General features: G+C 41.8%; 1 protein-coding gene across 2 annotated transcripts in view; it reads right to left on the bottom strand.

The window, feature by feature from the left end:
- slc25a21 (solute carrier family 25 member 21) overlaps window positions 1-20,636 on the bottom strand; it is a 106,846-nt gene that overhangs the window by 4,358 nt on the left and 81,852 nt on the right. For both annotated transcript variants that reach the window (XM_037746615.1, XM_037746616.1), the window contains 5 exons: window positions 13,774-13,857; window positions 6,052-6,118; window positions 5,192-5,251; window positions 1,133-1,240; window positions 865-1,029 (listed from right to left, as the gene is read on the bottom strand). In XM_037746615.1, the coding sequence (XP_037602543.1) occupies window positions 865-1,029; window positions 1,133-1,240; window positions 5,192-5,251; window positions 6,052-6,118; window positions 13,774-13,857 (484 nt within the window). The remainder of the gene's footprint in view (window positions 1-864; window positions 1,030-1,132; window positions 1,241-5,191; window positions 5,252-6,051; window positions 6,119-13,773; window positions 13,858-20,636) is intronic.

Below are 20,636 nucleotides of genomic sequence, written 5' to 3'. Positions count from 1 at the left end.
TGTGCTATCTGCCTCCGCTGTACTATTAAAATAGAGATATGAGAGGAGCCCGAGCTCGGCCAGCTTCATTTGACTACGGTCATGTTTGAGTTGCAAGCTCATTGCTCATGTTGCTGACAAAGGGGCTTTGGAGAAACGCCAGTATCAGCGCAGCCTGTAAGCTGTCGGAGGCCACAATATTTATCCTTTTCTGACTCGACAATAGCCGCTGTTAGCCTCTCACAAACAGGATCATTCCATCACCGTACATACCGATGGATCATTCCCAAAAGCGACGGCCACAATCTAAGAAGAGAGCTATTTGGGTCGTCCAGCCACATAATTATCATTCACAGAGGATGACCACTTGCTTCTCTGCACACCATGCGTCACTGGAAAAAATGTTGAAAATATAGCAGAGCTTTGGCTCCCACTGTAACCTTCTCTTGAAAATAGTACCGTTGTCTGCTTCCAATTAGTTCATTGGAGTTAATCTAATGCTCCGGTTTGTACATGTGGAACCGGCGTATGGTAACGTTTCCATTAAACAAAATTAACTTTTGTTTGGGCCATCAGGCGCTGCCGGATGTGTAATCTGAAACTTTGAGGATGTTATGACGAGCAAACAGACGAGGTATTAGCCGGGGCTGATCTTACAAGCTCCTCTCTGATTTTTGCTTCCTCCCTGCCGTGGCAGTCAGTAACTAATTACGCTGTCGAACACTTGCAATTTCCCACTGGCGAGGTGACACGTGAGTATCATATAGCCTGAAGTTAGCAAAAAATTTGGTGAGGTCAAGGTTACAAATGCCAAAGCAAAGCTGAAGTGTCCCAAAACAGCACTGGAGGTCGGAGTGTGATCATAGATTTTGATTGGCATATTACCGGGTTGGTGGGAATAGCATCCTTGACGTTGAAGTAGAAGCCAAAGTAGATCATGTTGAAAACTCCATGGCGTCCCAGTGTCGATGTCAGTCCTTTATTCAGGCCCCTCAGTCCGAACCCGTCTGACTTAATTATGCGCCTTGCTTGAGCGAATGAAGAGGGTTGCTGTATTGGAGAGAGTGAATTCAAAAGGAAGACGTGTCACATGCTGACAGAAAACCCACCGGGCATGTAGAGAAACACATTACAGTATCTTATTCCTATCAACCTCTGTGAAGGAGTCTCTGTTGGCCTGGAGACTGACTTTCACCACTTCGAACGGATTGACGACAACAGCCTCAGTCAAGCCTGCGCCGAGCCCCGCTACAGACAGTGCCTGGGGGGAGACGGACATGATTTAGGAGTGAGAATGTGCAGATAATATTTGGGTAGAGACAGTGCAGTATAGACAAACTGATGTAGACAATGAGGGAGATTGTGTCCGAGCTATGAGAGCTCGATGCCGAATCGTAGTTTGGCTTTCAGAAACTTGTTCCCCGAGTCTTTTTTGTCTCGTCTAAAATGGACATTTGTTTCTGTCACGCCTGTCATTGTTCAGATGTTTGAAGACGCCTGTGTTTGTTATCATTTGACAAAATGTTAGATGACAGACGGGAGGGAGAGGAAGGTGAACGAAAGGAGAGGAAATAGGAATGTGAGGGAGGTAGCACGCTGTTTAAGATTCATCTTTAAAAAAGGTGGAGAGATTAAATCAAAGAACTCAACAAAAACAAAATATTAAGAATATTTAATAAGCGATTAATCGCATGATTGTCCATGATTAATTGCACATTTTTATAAAAATATGCTCAAATCATAACATGGCAAACTGCAGCCCAACAGGCAACAACCGATTTCAGAGGGGAGACTCATGGGTACCCATAGAACCCATTTTCATTTACATATCTTGAGGTCAGAGGTCAAGGGAACCCTTTGAAAATGGCCATTCCAGTATTTCCTCGCCAAAATTTAGCACAAGTTTGAAGCGTTATTTAACCTCTTTCGCGACAAGCTAGTATGACATGGTTGGTACCAATGGATTCCTTATGTTTTTTACTTTGATATGAAACCAGTATCTTCACTCTAGCTTTAAAACTGAGCCCGCAATCACAAGTTGCGTTAAAGAAACTAGTGGCGTTAAAACAAAGTTATTATCACGTTAACTTTGACAGCCCAGTTAATTTCAAAGAACCAACACACCTTATTTTGTGCCACACGAAGAGGTAACACGTCCACCACCTATTTATAAATGTGTAACCATAACATGTAATTAAACATTGGGTGTTGCAACACTATCTATTTGCATGGGGCAGGATATGTCTGCATGCAAGTCTGTGTGTGTGCGTGCATGTGTGCGTGCTCGCAGAGAAGCGTAATGGGAACATGTCATGAACGCGTCTTTAGCTCATTACTCTTCCTGCCTCTTTATCCTGCTGTCAGGGCCCCGGGACCCATCCTCTCAGACATGCCTCGCGATGTTTACACAGCCAGCCGGCCACGTTTTAATTCCTTATTTGTATTATTACTGTGTGTGTCCTCATTAATCAGAGTGAAGGCATTCAGCTGTGCCACGCTGAACAGGAGAGAGAGAGAGAGAGACATTCAGAAGCAATCTGTAATTCCCCCCGCACTAATGATCTGATGTGATTACAGTACTTGATAGGCGAGGGCCCCTGGGGGGGAAATGGGGTTGGAGGTACTTGAAGAAGAGGAAGATGAAGAGATAGAGAGCATGATGGATGAGACAGGTAAACATTTCTCCACCAATGGCTGTGAAAACAAGACGAGGATATGCGCCGTGCCGGGGCGGCCTCCACGTAGAGTCACAGGTAAGCCATCCATCACGCCTGACACTTGGCTGCCATCTGAATAGGTAGTGTGTGTGGTGACCGCACCCCGGCAACGCAGATCTGTCTAGCTTAGAACTCTGACTCAATATAACAGAAAGCAGATTGGTCGAGAAGGATGAAACCACTTGTAGATTCATGGCATGAGGTGTAACCAGTCAACCGAACTAACAACCGCCAAACAAACACACGCAGGCGTCTGTTAATTAGGACAGCGTTGTGTTCGCCATTATTCTGGCTTCACTCCAGCTCACTGAATTTCTAATGAAACAATAACTTTGCGGTTTACGTGACAAGTTTTAAACGGTGTTTTGGTTAGGGATGCACCGAAACCTGATATTGGGCCAATACTGACTCAAATAGCTGGATCAGGTATCGGTGACAATGGGGCCGATCTATTCAATTCAATTCTATGTTTATATACTATATACATTATATACTGGGATTTTTTAACAAGTAGCTGGTGTGCGATTTATTTTTTTACTAATAAATAACAATTCAGTAAATTTATATCCATGCATTTATTGGTCGCATTTTGTTTTACAAAGTTAGGAAAGCAATGTTTAAGTCATGCCTGATGTTGCCTTACACATAAAAGAATGATCCCAGTCACTTCCACACAGTGAGGCATACAGCTTATTAATTAAACACTGGTATCGGATCGGTACTCGGTATCAGCTGATACCCAAAGCCAGGTATCGCTATCGGGAGTGAAAAAGTCGGATCGATGCATCCCGGTGCGTTTTGGCCGTTCACGTCCTCATTTTATTTAAAGTACAGACAGCACGCAACCAGTAAAATTAGATTTGTATCAGTTTATAATGTTTTAAATAGGATTACATTTGCCAATCCTAATCACTATACGTTTTTCTCACACTTGGGAGCCCATAAAATCAAAACAAAACAATGGCTCTGCAATAAAAAATGGCTCCTGACAAGCTGCCAGTTACACTGACTTTACACAAAGTGGTAGAAACCAAACTTTTCCTCTGGCTGCCCCGTTGCCTGGAATAAAGCTCACTCAGTGGTCATTAGTACCACCCTGATCAGCTGATTTTAAATGCAACACCTCATAAAGTTAATTCCTAAATCTGAGTGAAACTGGAACTTTCAGGTTCCATTTAAGAAGTAAGAAACCCATTTGTAATCATGTCATTTACTACAACTACAATCTTACAGCATAATCAACATTTGTTATGTGGTTTACTCCATTTGGTTGGACCGGTATCATTGTTTTTCTTTTATAAAACTATGTAATTCAAGTTAAATTGGGCCCAATTGTTATTTATTTAAAGGGCGAGTCCATCTGCATTCTGTTCCATTTTTTTCAAATTGAAACGGCCACTCAGCCGCTGCAAAAAGCAGTGACATAGGTTACCAAAGTAAGCTAATTGAAGCTAATCAACAAGGTTATGAATAATGTGAACGTCAGCACTATCTGAGCCAAAGCTAGCTATGCTAAGTTTGAAAATAGGGTAAGTTCAGATTTGTTGACGTGGGGTTGTATGTATACTCTCGCGTTCTGCAAGGTAAAACGTGGCGTCCACACAGCAGTACATTTCTTAGCTTCCATGCTGGTACCGACCGCCATCTAAGTTACTGTATGTAACGTTAATACACTGACTATAAGGATGAATATATACTGTACGTGTAGCAGAGTCATCAAGCAGAAACCTACAGCAGGTCACATGAGAAAAAGTTTTTAGAAGGGCTTGGGAAAATAGCATTTTGATGCTAAAACATACATACTTTGACCAAAATTTGAATATCGGATTTTAATACATAAGGAACACCTCTGGAAAGCTACAGAATGATATAAAAAAAAAAAAATAATAATAATGGACGCGTCTTTTAATTTGGTCCAAGAACTGTCAGCTACCTTTATGTATCTATATCTGATATTTGAATGTGTTAGCCATCAAGGATGTTTTCATATGTGCTTAACACCAAACAAAAGTGTTATTTCAGGCTCTCTTTACTTAATCCCCATTTCAGAGGTTTACTTTTTATCCTGTCCAATGTGAGATGACCTTCTGTTTAGTCAGTAAAGCTTCCTTTATGACAATTTTATATTTGTCACGACAAGTAAACTCGAAGAAAACCGTTACACAAAACAGAGTGAATGTTTTTTTAGCAGAAGCTGAAACAAGGGTTTGGGTCGCCACATAAAGACAAATACGTAAAATGTGCAGTTAGGTGTACTCATGCATTACCTGTATTTGTACATGAAACTGTACGATCACAACTCTGCATTGACAAGAACATTTAAATTAACTTATTTGACTGTTCATATTATTCTTGGCATTTGTCTTTGTTTTACCAGCCTTCAGCAGTTGAGCTGAACCGTTGATTTTTAACACAGTAACGCTCTTCCTAGTCCTGTGTGTGTTTGTTTTTCAGGTGAGAGTGTATTCAGGTGTTTTTTACGTGTAAAGACTCACCACTCCAGGAGACAAAGGGGTCAAAGTTAGCAACTTCTTGTATTGCTCAAAGGTGAAAAACTGCAGAGGGAAGATCAGGATACACAAACAGTCAGAAAGTGATTCATAAACTGACATCTGTACACACACACACACACCCCACATTTACATACACTACTATAAACAGCTACCTTAAAAACACTCAGGAGGAAAGGGTAACTTAGGTGAGCGTTGTATCAAGTTAACTAGCGCATGGAAATTAAGCCATACTATAAATCCTTGCCCACAATCTCTGTGGAAAGAGAAACGTCTAAAGCACACTGTGAAAAGGAGACACATCCACTGATTTGTTTATCTGAGCAAAAGGGCAAAACGCTAGCAGAGGCGTTTTAATCGGAGCTTTAATTTGCCTTAATCCTTCGCTCCAGACATTTCTCACCATCAGCCAGCTTTGTTCGCTGTGTGAGCGATTACCCCATCTTCTCAGTGTGAGTGCTTATTTTTAAAGTTCACACATCCTCGTCTACAGTATCTCATTACAGAGCAGCTCCATGCCAGGCATCAGGCCCCCTTTGTGCCTCCCCACCCCATTAGATGTTGTAAGCCTTCCTACTAAAGATGGAGGCTCAGGGGAAGGCCTGTTGTAAATGCTTGTAAGTCAATATTAGTAGGCCAACAGTACAAATAGAACTGTCTGGGGAGGCAGACCTGGCAGAGGGCATCATCTGTTTAATCAACATGTGTGTACCATGTTAGAGCAACTGCGGTTGGAGTGTTTTCATACGGCAGTAGAGCAGTTCACGGGGAAACAGGAGCCGGAGTGTTGTGTCATAGCGCGAGAAGCTTTGTGGTTTTCTATGAATCAACATCTTTTATCTCACCTTGACCGCTCTCTTCGGTGTCTCCGCCACAATCGGAGGCAGGATGCCTTTGTAGAAGCCAAGGACACTGTAGAGAGAGACAATAAAATGTTACGCATTATTATTATTATTATGGCTGTCAATCTATTAAAATATGTAATCGCGATTCATCGCAAATTAAATCGCACATTTTGTTATCTGTTCAAAATGTACCTTCAAGGGAGATTTGTCAAGTATTTAATACTCTTATCAACATGGGAGTGGACAAATATGCTGCTTTATGCAAATGTATGTATATATTTATTATTGGAAATCAATCAGCAACACAAAATAATGACAAATATTGTCCAGAAACTTTGACAGCCGTAGTATTAGAACTCTATTTATGTTGTTATTCAAGGCAGCCGTTGGTTTCCAATCATATCTGCAAGATATTAAAGTCATTTAGCCGTTGTGAAATCCATTATTTCAACATTTATTCATTTGTTAGTTTGTCCAAAGTGACGTACATACAGTATAAATAATGGACATATAGTCTCCATTCATTTTTGTGATGGTTACATTATCGCTGAGTCTTGTGAAGTTAATCTACACTTCAACCTAAATACCATGCAATGATAACATCTGCTACAGTTAAAGGGTCAGTTCAGCTAAATGACAACATATTATATCTATGCAGAAATCTCATTTGCCTGTTTATCAGGTATCCTGTAGGCATGGAGTCTAATACAACAGTCCTGCGACAAAGCCAACCTTCTTGAAGGTTATAATGCTCAAATCTCTGATAGTACTGAATATAGACTGCAGGACTAATACCGAACTCAGAAGATGGAAAGAGAAAGTATATTGCTACCGTTTGGCAACATAACTACAAAGATATATTTTCGAACCACAAACCCTGGCAACAAGTTCCCCAGGAATCTGCGGAGGAAATGATTTAAGAGTTTCTCCCAGCCTTTGATATACTGGATGTTTCAAAAGACGGTAGCTGTATAATTTTAGTCAATTTGGTAGTTTGCCTTTACTCAATCATACATCCAGCCGTGATTTAAAGCATACTTGGAGTCAGGAAAAAATAATAAAATGATACAGTGAGTTATGTATATAGAGATGTGTGTCTACATTTTACACAGACTGTATTTTGTAAGCAATCCATTTTATGGAGTATATTTACAGAGTAAATGGTCAGTCTGGTTGGATGGTTAGTTTTATGTAAATTCCCTTTTTACATGTTAAAACAGACACAAATGTGATTGGATGTTTCTGAAATGTCTTTCTCTAGAGTTAAACTATACAGTGTATCTAAAGAAAATCATTTATTAATCTAAAACTGAAATATTTAAACCTATATTTTAAATATTGAAGAGTATTTTTTTATTCAGATGGGTACATATAATGAAAGGAAGTTATGATTTCCCTTTCTAAAAAGCTGTTGGTTGATATGGATTCGCATTACACTAGAGGTTCCTCCAAACGCCTGACCAGACTTTCATGTATACATAGGGTTAGGGTAGATAGGGAAGATAGTATGTTTTGTATACATTCAGAAGTGCATACATGTGCATTTCTCCCACTGGAAACATGGGTTCAATAGTTCACACTGACAGGGCCAGGCAGATGATGACAGACAAGCTGTCTGTCAAATGAAATTAAACAGGTAATTGATTAATTTAAAACATTTTAGGATAAACTTTCTGTCAAAACCAGGGCTGTCAATCGATTAAAATATTTATATATTTGTCCATAGTTAATCGCAATTAATCGCACATTTTATCTGTTCAAAATTTACTTTAAAAAGGAGATTTGGCAAGTATTTAATACTCTTATTCAACTATATATGCTTGCTTTATGCAAATGTATGTATATATTTATTAATGGAAATCAATTAATAACACAAAACAATGACAAATATTGTCCAGAAACCCTCACAGGTACTGCATTTAGCATAAAAATATGCTCAAATCATAACATGGCAAACTGAAGCCCAACAGGCAACAACAGCTGTCAGTGTGCCAGTTTCATCATTTTCATTCACATATCTTGAGGTCAGAGGTCAAGGGACCCCTTTGAAAATGGCCACGACAGTTTTTACAAAATTTAGCGTAAGTTTGGAGCGTTATTTAACCTCCTTCCTGACAAGCTACTATGACATGGTTGGTACCAATGGATTACTTAGATTTTTTAGTTTCATATGATGCCAGTATCTTAACTCTAGCTAAAACCTTCGGCCTGTAAGAGTTTTCTGAGTTTAATTAAAAATCGCAAGTTCCGTAAAAGAAATTAGAAGCTTTAAAACAAATTTGCGTTAACGCCTTAACTTTGACAGCCCTAGGCAAAACCTTTATTCTCAAACCTCACCTTTCTATGACATTAGTGGGCAACAATAACCTGTCTGTGGCTTCGGTCCCAGGTGTGGAACACACCTGAAGCACCAGATGCTACTGAGTCATTAGCTGTTGTGTTGATAACAAACTGTCACTGGCAGCAGCAAACTATTTTTCTCATTCCTAAATGTTGTTTTAAGGGGATTGCCTCAAAGTGAAACAGGTAAATCAGGTCTAAATATTTAAACAAGACTGATCACAACATTATCTTCTTAACATTGGAACTAATAAAAGTGTCCAAAGTACTTCATGGTTCAATTAAATAATTATCTCCGCCCTTGACCATTTCTTTACACGACCAAGCAACCAGTGGGAACAGTTCAGGGCCAAATAATAGAGCAGCTAATTACACTATACTTACACACTATATTTCGGACAAATTGTGATATAAATCATAATATGCAAAACCACAGTTCTTTAAAAACATAATGTTAGTGTAAGTGCCATTTTGAAGCATGTCTAACAGAGAGTTCAGCCTGTGAACAACATGACCAACAAGGTGTCCATTTATATTCACAGAGCTGAGAGAGCAGGGAACCTAACAAACATGTTAACAAACAACATTGCTGAAAATACTGGCAGCCTGTTGCTGTGCCAGGATTAGAAATGTTTGCGGTCACCAGCTGTCACAAAGTTTTTAGATTTACACACTTCCTTGTTTATATTCTGTTCCTGGAAAAAGCAAAACAAGTAAGTTCTCAATCATTCAAAGCTGCTGACAAACACCTCAGAAACAGTGTTTATGAACTGGTGAAAAGCTTTGAAGTCACATCATTTTGCTTTTAAATTATAGGGATAACAACATCATCAGCCTTACCCTTGTTGAAGTATAAGGTTGGTATCAGATTTAAAGGCGATAAACACAGGATTGGGATCATTTCTATTGCATCCATACGGCTCTCAACATGGCGACAGCGAGCCAGGGGAAAATATGTTTCCTTCGAAACGTTATTGAGAATGCAGTTTAGTTGTGTTAGAACGTAATTCTGTAAAGGACAAGGTTGGTCCTAACATGTGAAATTGTTTTATGTGAAACTACTGCTGTCTTGACCAGGACTCCCTGGAAGAAGAGATCTGGTATCTCAATGGGACTTTCCTGGCTAAATAAAGGATACATACAATTTTAAAAAGCTGAAAATGCATAACTTTCCATTTAGCTGCTTGCAGGTTACAGGGAGAGAGGGAGAGAGGGAGAGAGAGAGAGAGAGAGAGAGAGAGAGAGAGAGAGAGAGAGAGAGAGAGAGAGAGTGTTCATATTGATACTGAACACAGGTCTGTGGACAAAGAGGACAATGTGGCGTGACCGACTGTATCTTGTGAACAAGCGGCACCAGCTCTGTTGTGGCAACATTCTCTACAAATCAACAGAGATGATCTTGGTTGATTGGGTCCAAGTGTAAATATTTTGCTGCCAGCACACATTTCCACTGAATATAACCTGAGAAGAAGGACGGGCCATTACACAGGATCTGCAGCAACGAGGCCGCCTTAGAAAAACAGCAGTGAACCACAACTAATTATCCAAACACTAGTGATCAGGTGACAGAGCCAACACCTGAAGTCACACATGTGGTACTGGCTCTGGGTAATCAAGCCATGGAGTAAGGGATTAGGGATGAGGAAAATCCCTCCTCCAAGCCAAAAATGAATCCCCTTGTATCATTTGTGTAAACAAGTTATTTCAGGCAGACGGAAGACCCGTCCGTCTGCCCTCTTTGTCCATGCAAATGGTGGCCACAGATTTCCCGGGTGTGGTCAGGCTGGGCAGCCGCCAGGTGATGAAGGAGGAGTGAAATTTGTTACAGAACAAATATGGCCTCTAGTGAGTGGCCATCATTTGAATTCTCATTTGATTCCCAATGTAAAGTACACACTAAGTCCCTTTTTGGCCTTCCTAAACAAATGACCTCCTGACACAGAGCGAGGGAAGAAGGGGAGGGGTAGATGGATGGATGTGTGTGTGCGCAATTTTGTGTGTGATTTGTCCTTCATTTTCATAAACCTTTCCTTTTTTAACAGCCTCCATCCATCTGGAGAGGAGCGTAGCACCGTCAGGGCTACACAGACACGGCAGATTAAATAAACTGACCAATAATATCCATCAGGCACGAACTCTGACTTCTTAACAGTTGAAATGTGTAAATTAAGGGTGTCAAAGTTAACGCAAATTTGTTTTAACGCCACTAATTTCTTTAACGCATTAACACAACTTGCAATCTTTAGGTTGTAGCGGGCTCAGTTTTAAAGCTAGAGTGAAGATACTGCTATCATATTAAACAACTAAACCTAAGGAATCCATCTGTACCAACCATGTCACACTAGCTTGTAACGAAGGAGGTTAAATAACGCTACAAACTTACGCTAAATTTTGGTGAGGAAAAACTGTCATGGCCATTTTCAAAAGGGTTCCTTGACCTCTGACCTCAAGATAATGTGAATGAAAATGGGTTCTATGGGTACCCACAAGTCTCCCCTTTACAGACATGCCCACTTTATGATAATCACATGCAGTTTGGGGCAAGTCATAGTCAAGTCAGCACACTGACACACTGACAGCTGTTGTTGCCTGTTGGGCTGCAGTTTGCCATGTTATGATTTGAGCATATTTTTTATGCTAAATGTAGTACCTGTGAGGGTTTCTGGACAATATTTGTCATTGTTTTGTGCTGTTAATTGATTTCCAATAATAAATATATACATACATTTGCATAAAGCAAGAATATTTTCCCACTCCCGTGTTGATCAGAGTATTAAGTACTCGACAAATCTCCCTTTTTAATCACGATTAACGATGGACAATCATGCGATTAATCCCGATTAAATATTTTAATTGATTGACAGCCCTAATGCATAAAAGTGACAGATAACTTCCGTCAGCAGACTTGTTTAAATTTCACACCACTGCTGTGGTGAAGTTCACTGGAAATATGAGCCGCCCCGGGGAACATTTTAACATATAAACAACCGGCATGCTTCATCTGCAAATATTTGCACTTTCCCAGCATCTAATGTAACCTTGACATTGTCACTAACAGACAATACAGCAGAATTAGCAGTGACGAGGATTCACATCTTTTTTACTTTGGTGTATCATGAACATCATGAGGCAGAATTAAATATTAATTCTCCACACTTCCATGAATGTATATATTTTTTGTATGGGTGGTCCCAGCTGGAGTCGACCCCCCCCGCTCAACCCTGCACCGTTAGTTCCAGGCATTAGTCACTGATCTACTGTACGCGGGCCAACGCGCTCTCCGCTGTAATGCATGGACCCTTTTAATATTCCTGTGGCCGTGCTTTGGGTCCCGACCCAGTCTCTGGATACCACACTGGTAAAGAATGCTCGAGAATAGAGTCTTTTTGTTTCCCTCCAGACGGAAACACTTAACACATGCTCATGGCTGCTGCACCCACATGCAACAGAAAAAGGAGCGTGGCCTGTAAGGCAATACACCAACCGAGTGCCGCTGAGCGTAGTTCACACTGTCACACACTTATGAGCACAGCTACGGGATTTTATGCTATATTTTCCAGATTTAATAAGAATTTATTGTATAAACTTGAGTTTTGAACAGAAATAATCCACACTATAACATTCATTACTTAACTACGAGCGCTCAAAATGTGATTCTATAGTACAGTTAGTGTGTCCAGGCTTCAGACGGTCTTAAACATGGTGTCACCGAGCACATTTCCATGTCTTTCCTCAGTTTAATCACAGAGCTCGAGCAGAGGGCTCAGGTTTCCTCCCTCATCACCTCAGAGGGAGAGCGAGGCCTGGTGTTAGCCCGGTCCTGCCATGAGCTGACGGGAAATGTTTATTTTTAATAATAATTCTACAACAGTGGGGCCTAACGCTATTTGTATAAATTATAACTAAGTGGTTTGGCCTGGAGGTAATCCATGATGTGCTACTGGGGAGTGATTACAGCCTCAGCTAAAATATACTGTTAGTGATAATTGGTCGACAAGAAAGTGGATCTTCTGTCTGTGGAGACTCTCTGACAGACCGAGTGAGCCTTGAGTGAGCCTACAGTCAAATAGCCGTCATAGTTGTTGGTGTGTAATCCAACAACTATTTTTAAATTCGCGCGAATCTACTCACAGAGGACACACCCAAAAAACATGCAGGCACAATTTCACACTGTGTGTTTGGGGTGAAGAGGGCACAGCTACTGTAGCAGGATAGCTGTGTCTGTTGAACCGCAGCCAATGTAGGATTTCCAACTGTCACTAGCCGGCCTCTCACCTTGCGCTCACTCGCACCTCGCAGCAGATCAACTTTATATCCGCTGTAAAGCTGTCGACTCGCCGTAAACAGAGCGAGTGGCAAACACTTTCCCCTGCACCTGCACTGTCTCACAGTCCTGTCACAGTGCCGGCAGAGGAGGAAAAGAGGAGGAGGGAGCATGACAGGGTGACTGTCTTTAGTTAGTCACTGGGAAAGTTTTACATTAGGTTTTAAGCCAACAACAGCTGCACTCTTCTACCAATGTAGAGGCCCAATGAGTGATAAGGCTGCAGGATATTTCTGCGGGCTGTTGACAGACGGCTGTTTTAAAAGCATCCAAACCTGTAACACTTTCAGCTTTCCAGTCACTACTAGACCACCTTGCCAACATGCGTTAGTGGCATTTGAATAAAACAGCATGACTCATAATATTTCACTGCTCTCTCATAATATTTCACTACACATGCACTTCCATCTTTTCCTTCCGCAGATTATTTTTGATGACATAGAGGCTTAATATACTTTCATATGGAAGCTTCAACACCAGCAAATACCAGTTGAATTCATTTATAGTGTAGTGCAGGTCGATTCAATAGGTGGCCTTTAACAACCTCAATCTGGTTCTTTGATCATTTATAAATATAAAAAGTACTTAAAAAAATAATAATTTCTGCCAATAAGAGAGTTTATTCCAATCATCATATTTTGTATTTTTAAAAATGTTTTTATGCATGTGAATGAATTGTTTATGTGTATTTGTGTTTGCAAATGTAAATTGCCCTTTGAAATTTAAAGTATTCTGAATTTAAGTATTATGTAAAATTAATGCCACCTTAATAGGGCTGTCAAAGTTGACGTGATAACGCGTTAACGCAAATTCGTTTTAACGCCACTAATAGGCGATTAATCGCGATTAACTTTGGACAATCATGCTATTAGATATTTTAATAGATTGACAGCCCTGCACCTTAACACTAAGTCATCTGAGTGATGACAGAGAAATGACTCCTTCCCTGTTCTCGGGAAACAGGAAGTCTGACATCATTGGTGCTCTGAAGAAACCTTAAGAGACCTTTTTTTTGTTCCGTAGTTGGAAACGACTGTCGTGGTTTGTGGATAACCTACCCCTCTCTGCGGAAGATGGTCCGGAAGCAGTCACCCAGGCTCTTGTAGCTGTTGGGGTCACTGGTTCCCCTTTGGATCTGGAACCTGCAATGACAAAGTTCTCATTAAAGCTTCCAAACTGTAAATATTACAGCAGTTAGTAACAAAGTTGTTTTAATCATTTAGTTTTCTTATTGTCTTCATTTTGTAAATGACATGGTGACACCTGTGTGTAAAAAACAAATGTGATCTAATCATAAACGAGCTCATTTCCCTCCGTATTCCTCCCCCTCTCCCTTTCATCCGCCGTGTTTTCCTGCTCTGCTAAGATGAGAGGCTCCTTCCACCAGGTCCCCCCAGTGCAGGGGAGAACTCAAACATTTATTTAACCCAACCGATCCAATTAGCCACCCAACTCCCCAGGACCAGGCCATTTGCAGCAAGCTTTTCGGCTACTAACACGCTAGTAAGCCGATTGTAACAGATCTTTGGTTACGTGTAAATTTTTTATATGATGGAGCCGGTCGAAGGACTTTTTTGTTGTATAGCAAACACGCTGTTACCTCCCTAATAAAGGCTGGAGTGCTGCGTGTAAATCTTTTACATGAGAGGGTGAAAGAAGGAATATAAATGGTGCCTGTTAGAGATAAAGAGCTTCAGGTATTGAGATGATAAGAAGAGATCTCGTTATATACTGCACATGGCGAAGACAGCCAAACCCCAAGAGATTACGCAGTGATTTTAGACCCAATAATGAACTAAAGCATGGTTCAAAATGTGATGGATGATAACTTGAGGAATTTTAATCATTTTTACACAAATAGTGAAGAACATCAAGGATTCTGAGGGTGGAAACAGAAGCAGAAGTGAAGAGAGTAGGAGGGAACGGGACAAGAGAAAGATTCCCTCCTCATATGGCTTCAACTGCCAGGTCACAAGGTCAGCAGTAAGTCGTCCATGCGGGTGCCTGATGGGGCCATAAAGGGCCCCCGGGTTCCAGTGCAGGGGGAGTTTAGTGGGGTGAGCGGCCTTTCATATCGCTAACAGATTAACATCTTAGAGGGGTGTCCCTCAAATCCTATTCGGTGGATTCCCAAATAGCTTGTAACCCGTTCCTGAAAACTAGTTAAACCAGCATAATAAATAGATGTCTGACACCATATTAAAGAGAAGAAGAAAAAGAAGGACTGGAGGTATGAGGGGATGGTGGAATAAGGGGTACGGAGGTGGGGGCAAAGACCCGGAAGATTTAAGACTACTGGGGCTTGTAAACATATTCAAATCTGGCTTAATTAAAGGCATATGATGCTGGGGTCAAGGATGGAAAGGACCCTGTCCACGGTCTCCCCCTGTCTCCTTTGCTCTGCCTGCTTCAACCCGAACCGGCCCTGAGAGAGTGGGGTTGGCAGGGCCGTGGTCCGGTTCCAGCCCCCTGATTCCACTCGTGACCCCGGGGTCACCTCATTTCCTCATGGCCCTCTCCTACCCTGCCATAAAAGCCAGGGACCAAACGGCAAGGCCAAGGGAGTGGGAGATAATAGGGAGGACCAGAAGAAGTTGTGGCAGCAGGGGGACTGTCAGGCCCCTGGCTCGGAAGCTGCTTATGTCGCTTTTCACAGCAACCAACGGTGGAAAATAAGACTCAGTCAGTCCAGGTTGAATGTTCTGTTTTATACAGACAAAAAGCTCTAGTTTCTATTAATAAAGCCTCAGTGAGTAAGAGGATATACTGGTTGGCTGAAGAAGAGCACAAGAGGCAGAGTCACTTGGCCTTGGATTCAGCCATGCTGATCGTAAACGCTGCAGACAGAAGACCCAAAGAAAACCCTGGGGCTTCTTTAAAACACATCGCTCGGAGCATCTCCTTCAATCATCAGCGAAAGCCAGCGGAGATACAGTATACTCAGAGGTGATGAGATCTGTGAGTTCATCAAGAGCACCTCTTCTCTCCTTTCCATATCGCGTCTCTCTGTGTTTGTGCTTTACAGGCCCAGAGCTGCCCAGGTGAGGGTGAAGGCGAGGGCAGGTTGGTGCTTCTGCGAACGAGACAAGCACTCTGGGGTAAATAATCCCGAAGAACCTCGCCCACCTGACCTCCGACGCCTGTAAAAAGTACAGAAAGGCGTCCACAAAGAAGTCAAAAAGGTAAATGAGGGCGGAGCAGAGCCCCATTCTTTGTATTTTTATGGACAGGAGCGCGGCGTTTGAGGGCCTTACAAAGCCGTGTCCGCTCCCAGACCCCGGTGGTAATGGGCTCGAACCGGGGGCCAACAAGACGGGCTGTCACCCCACAGAGGACGAGATGTTGAGGTGAGGCTCATTAATGATGGTGTTAAAAAAAACGCCCATAGGAAAGGGGTAGGGGGGTTTGATCAAAAGGCAAAGGCGTGATGGGCCTACTTTTAAAAGGGGGCAGGCCATGCTTTTTAGGAGAACTCTTAAAAATATGCCCTATTAAATGAGGGGTATTCCCTCCGTGGTACTTTTTGATGACTTGCTCACTTTAAAATTTAGGGTCTAATAAGGCTGATATGAAATCATATTTACAGCTCAGACAGATTGACGTATAAATTAACACTCTATATAAAAGACGTAATGACCCAACCTACAACAGGTAGTTATCTAATGCTATCTATTATACTGTAATATTTCAAATTGTACCATTTTCTTCAACATTATGATTTATGTGTGTTGCTGTGTTTTTGGACTGGTTGCTACAGTGAGAGCCTTGATCTACTCATGCCTTCCCTCAACGAACGCCAAGTGCTTTGACAAAAAATAAAACGGAGAGAGACAAACTATATATGATTGAAGAAAAAGAAGAAGTGAATCACCGATGGGAACGGATGAAAGTTCAGCAATTTCTCATGTTAGATCTGAAGTGCATAAGACAATCCAGAAGGCAACATAAAGGGGAAATCTATTTTTACAGCCAGACAATTAATTTTAATGAGCAGGATCATAAAGATGGTAGAAGACCATTGCATTGGTACATGAGGTTAAGAGCACTTTTCCGACCTAAATGGTCCAACATGGCAAATGCGGCAAATCGTGACTTTAGCCATCCGATCGTGCTTCAGGGTAAAAAAGTGTAACCATAAATAAAAAGGGTCCCCTTTGGATCCAATGGCTGCTTGTTTTGACACAGTGCTGACTGACTGTCAATGTGTTTGGCAAATAAAAAAGAGCATAAAACAACGAGTATGACACTTATAATGTCTGAGCATTGAGCATGCTTTTAGTTATTTGTTTAAAGGGATACTCCTGCGTGGTTTTCAAAGAAATGTAATTTAATAATTTCAACTGACCTCCATCCTGCACAATAACATGAAATAAAACAAATATTGATAGATTGAATCGATGACAAAACTGTTAAAGGAAGACGTGTTTGAGCGTGGCAGGAGGAGGCCAATAAAGACAGACCTTTGGAGAGAGGAATAGGAAAATAAAGTCGAAGGGAAGAAGATGGGAGCAGAGGGGAAGTGATAAACCTTTGGCGCTTGTGACACGGCAGGCTGCCAGAGCTTGATCTGGACCAGGCCAGGTTGGGTTTCACCAGCACCACAAACCTACTGGGCCTGGGACATCCCGAGTTACGGAGCAGGCTGCGGCGTGGATACGGGACAAAAAGTTCCTCTGGCTGTAAAAAGTGCTACGATATCCCTACGTAACTCTGGATTCTTTCTCACTCCGATGAAACTGACTCCTCTGATTCCCTATGGTGATGTTGGGACCAGTTTGCCGGTCCAGATGTCTGCTCATATACTGTGACCTCTGTGACCCGAGATCAGGCTGTGTTAGTGTGTTAGAGCAGGAAAAGAGCTGCATAAAACAGCACGAGGACAGGCTGGGAAGGGCCGAGACTGAGACTCAGATGTTTTGAGCATTACAAACTTGTGGTTGACGGACAGATCGCTCTATATGTTAGAGAGGACTGAAGCAAATTTAGAAAGTTACTAATGTAGTGGAGCAGATAGGTGGAAACAATGAGTACTCTTACTGACATTTCCAGTAGTCGTGGTTGCATAACAGAAACGATTTCTTGGGTGTTTAAACTGGGGTCTCTTAACCTTTTCCAAATGCTGTTAACTGAAATTATGGTGCTAATGTTAGAGCAGTCATTTTAATTATAGCATGTATCCGCCCGGTCGCACGAAAAGGTGTGTTATCTGACACGATAATGCGCAAGTCAAAAGCGTGCAATAAGAATGACGTTCTTACTTTAGGCATGTCATTTGTACGCCATGTAGTCCGACTGTAATGTAAATGCATCTGCGTAAATATGCTTCAGAGGTAGTGAGGTAGAGGTGGAGGATGATGGGTCCAACAAACACAGCACTTTCAACCAGGAGACTGATGTTTTGTTTTGTAGGCTTACATACTTATTTTAATGCCAACCATGACTTTTTTCCTAAAACTAAGTGGTTTAGTTCCCCCCTACTGGTACTGCAGCTAAATACACGTGTGTAATATTCACATTTCGGCGAGGCAAAACGTGACAATGTAGCCATTTTCTGTTGGACAGGGAGGGTCTATTAGATGCTTTGGCATGATACACAAGACCCCAGAAAGAGCGCCGAGTTTTGAAGCGAATTTCCGTAGTGGCCAAACGGCTGTACTACAACTTCCGTGTCCGTCACGTGATGCCATTGGACCCAAAAATACTTTTTCCCATAGACTTACATTGGGAGAGAGATATCTGTAAATCAGCAGATCATTTTTTTTTTTAGGTAAATCAGATTCCCAGTACGAACACTTGAATAGCCCTTATTTAAATCATTAGGTTCTAAAAGTTGTAAAATGCACTAATAGCCAAATGCGGAGTTATTTTCCTTCCTCCATTCATGTGAATGAGAAGGAGGCAGAGTTAAAGGAAACGCTACTGCGTCTGCTCTATGGGCCCAATGGATGCGGAAGATCGCCGGTTGATCCGGGTACTTTATCACTCCGCAGTCAGGCCATTTTGGCTCAGGCACCACTGAGCAACTCTCATATAAATGAACGGGAACCCGTCTACAACGCCGTATCCAGTTCTCTTTATACATCCATGGTGATACAGGGTTGAGTGCATGTAACATATAACAGTATAACAGATAAAACAGTAAAAGTTTCACTTGTTTATCCACAGTTCTGCAGGTATTCCTCATCGAACGTTTCTTAAACAGGAACCGAACTAGATTGATTCACAATTTCAATGTAGGAGAAAGATGCAAAACAGAGAACAAACAAAAGCCATGACAGATGATGGCATGCCAGACAAGCTAGGTCAGGACTACCTGGTGATAGACTGGTCTGGGCCAGCGACAGTAACAACCACTTTGATGTGAGGAGAGGCTGCAGGATTGCGGAGACTCCCCTGACAGCAGGTAACCACTGGTTGTAACACAGTGCGCTCCAGACAGAAGACAACTGCCCTGCATGCTTCCAGAGAGAAACCAGAGAGTCACTAATACTACACACTGCATCATCTTGTCTCAAGAGGCCAAGGCACACAACTCTGCTGTGGGCGCCACCAAGCATCGACACAAATGAGACTTTACAGAGGCCTTTATTGTTGCTGTAAAATGGGTCATTTCAGCTCCCCGTTTCTATATAAAGATTTGTAACTTGATGTGTTTAGGTGTATAGTGACACTTATTTAGACTGGAGTCATATAATGTTGTTTTGTAAAGGCACACTGTTGAGCAGAATGTAGAGAAACCAGTCATAGATAAAGAGGGATCTAAGTGAAAGGCTACCGCTACTGTTATCTTTCTCTCCGTCTTCTTTCTTCATTTAGCTTCCCTTTCATCATTTATCTGACACATACATCTTTCTCGGACAAATACTGCTACTCTGGTATTCCTGAGGAAGAACTCCGAGTGAAGACTTAAGGCCAGTTCAGACTATAGCCGCTTTTACTGGACGCCAACCAGATCCTGTACCTTAGATTCAGTTATTTTAAGTGCAGAATGAGTGACATGAAGTATTATGGATCCAGTCAGTGATGCAGACCTTTGAAAGTAGCAACCATGCAAAAGCCAAAGTCAACGGCAACTCTCACAAGGACGGGAGTGCAACTTGTGTGACTATGTACACATTAACGTTTGGCACAGGGACCATGCTGAGCCCTTAAGCGTTCAACACTTCAGGTACAGATTATCACTGTAACTGCACCAACAAAGGGGAAAAAGACTGTGGTTGCTCTTCAGGCACTAACTGCCAAAAAGCAAAGCAAGCACACATGCTTAAACAGTTTGAATGAGTGAAAGAGTAGATGTGTTCCTCTGAGCAGAGAACTGTGCCACTTTAAATTGCCAAGCAACGGCGATGCCTGCATCCACTGCAGCTTACTGCAGAACATACTGTTCAAGTAGTAGTGCCACAGTGACAACAATGTTTGGCTGAGGTGCCTTTACGAGTGACTCAAAAGTGCAAAAAATTGCTTGCGAGAGGTTGGGGTGATGAAGGACATACAGACATGCATGTGTGAGTTTTGAAAGTCAAAAATAAAGAGAGAGAGATGGGGCAGCAGGGGGGCAGCATGTGGTTGCAGCACAGTCAGAGTCTAGTGAAATCAAAGCACACAATGCCTCCACTCTGTAATTAGTGTACTGGAATGCGAACCCCTTCACTGATAATGATTACAGGTGCTCCAGTACAACACATACACACCGATGTGCACATCTGCTCTTTATGTGCACCTATATCTATAGCTGAAATCTCTCATTTAGTTCATCCATTTGGGACTGCTATTTGCGTCATCTGCAGCAACATCTGTCACAACATTAAAAGTAATGGGTTGGGTTTTAAAAGTTTATTTTTCTGGCATTTCGCTTTTATTAGATAGTTGACACTAAAAGGTAAAAAAACGAAATGACGTTGCAGTTACATCATATGCATCA

The sequence above is a fragment of the Sebastes umbrosus genome, chromosome 16 (assembly GCF_015220745.1).
Source record: "Sebastes umbrosus isolate fSebUmb1 chromosome 16, fSebUmb1.pri, whole genome shotgun sequence".
NCBI lineage: Eukaryota > Metazoa > Chordata > Actinopteri > Perciformes > Sebastidae > Sebastes > Sebastes umbrosus.
Note: the sequence above shows the minus strand (reverse complement) of the source record. Positions and strands in the feature narration are given on the sequence as shown.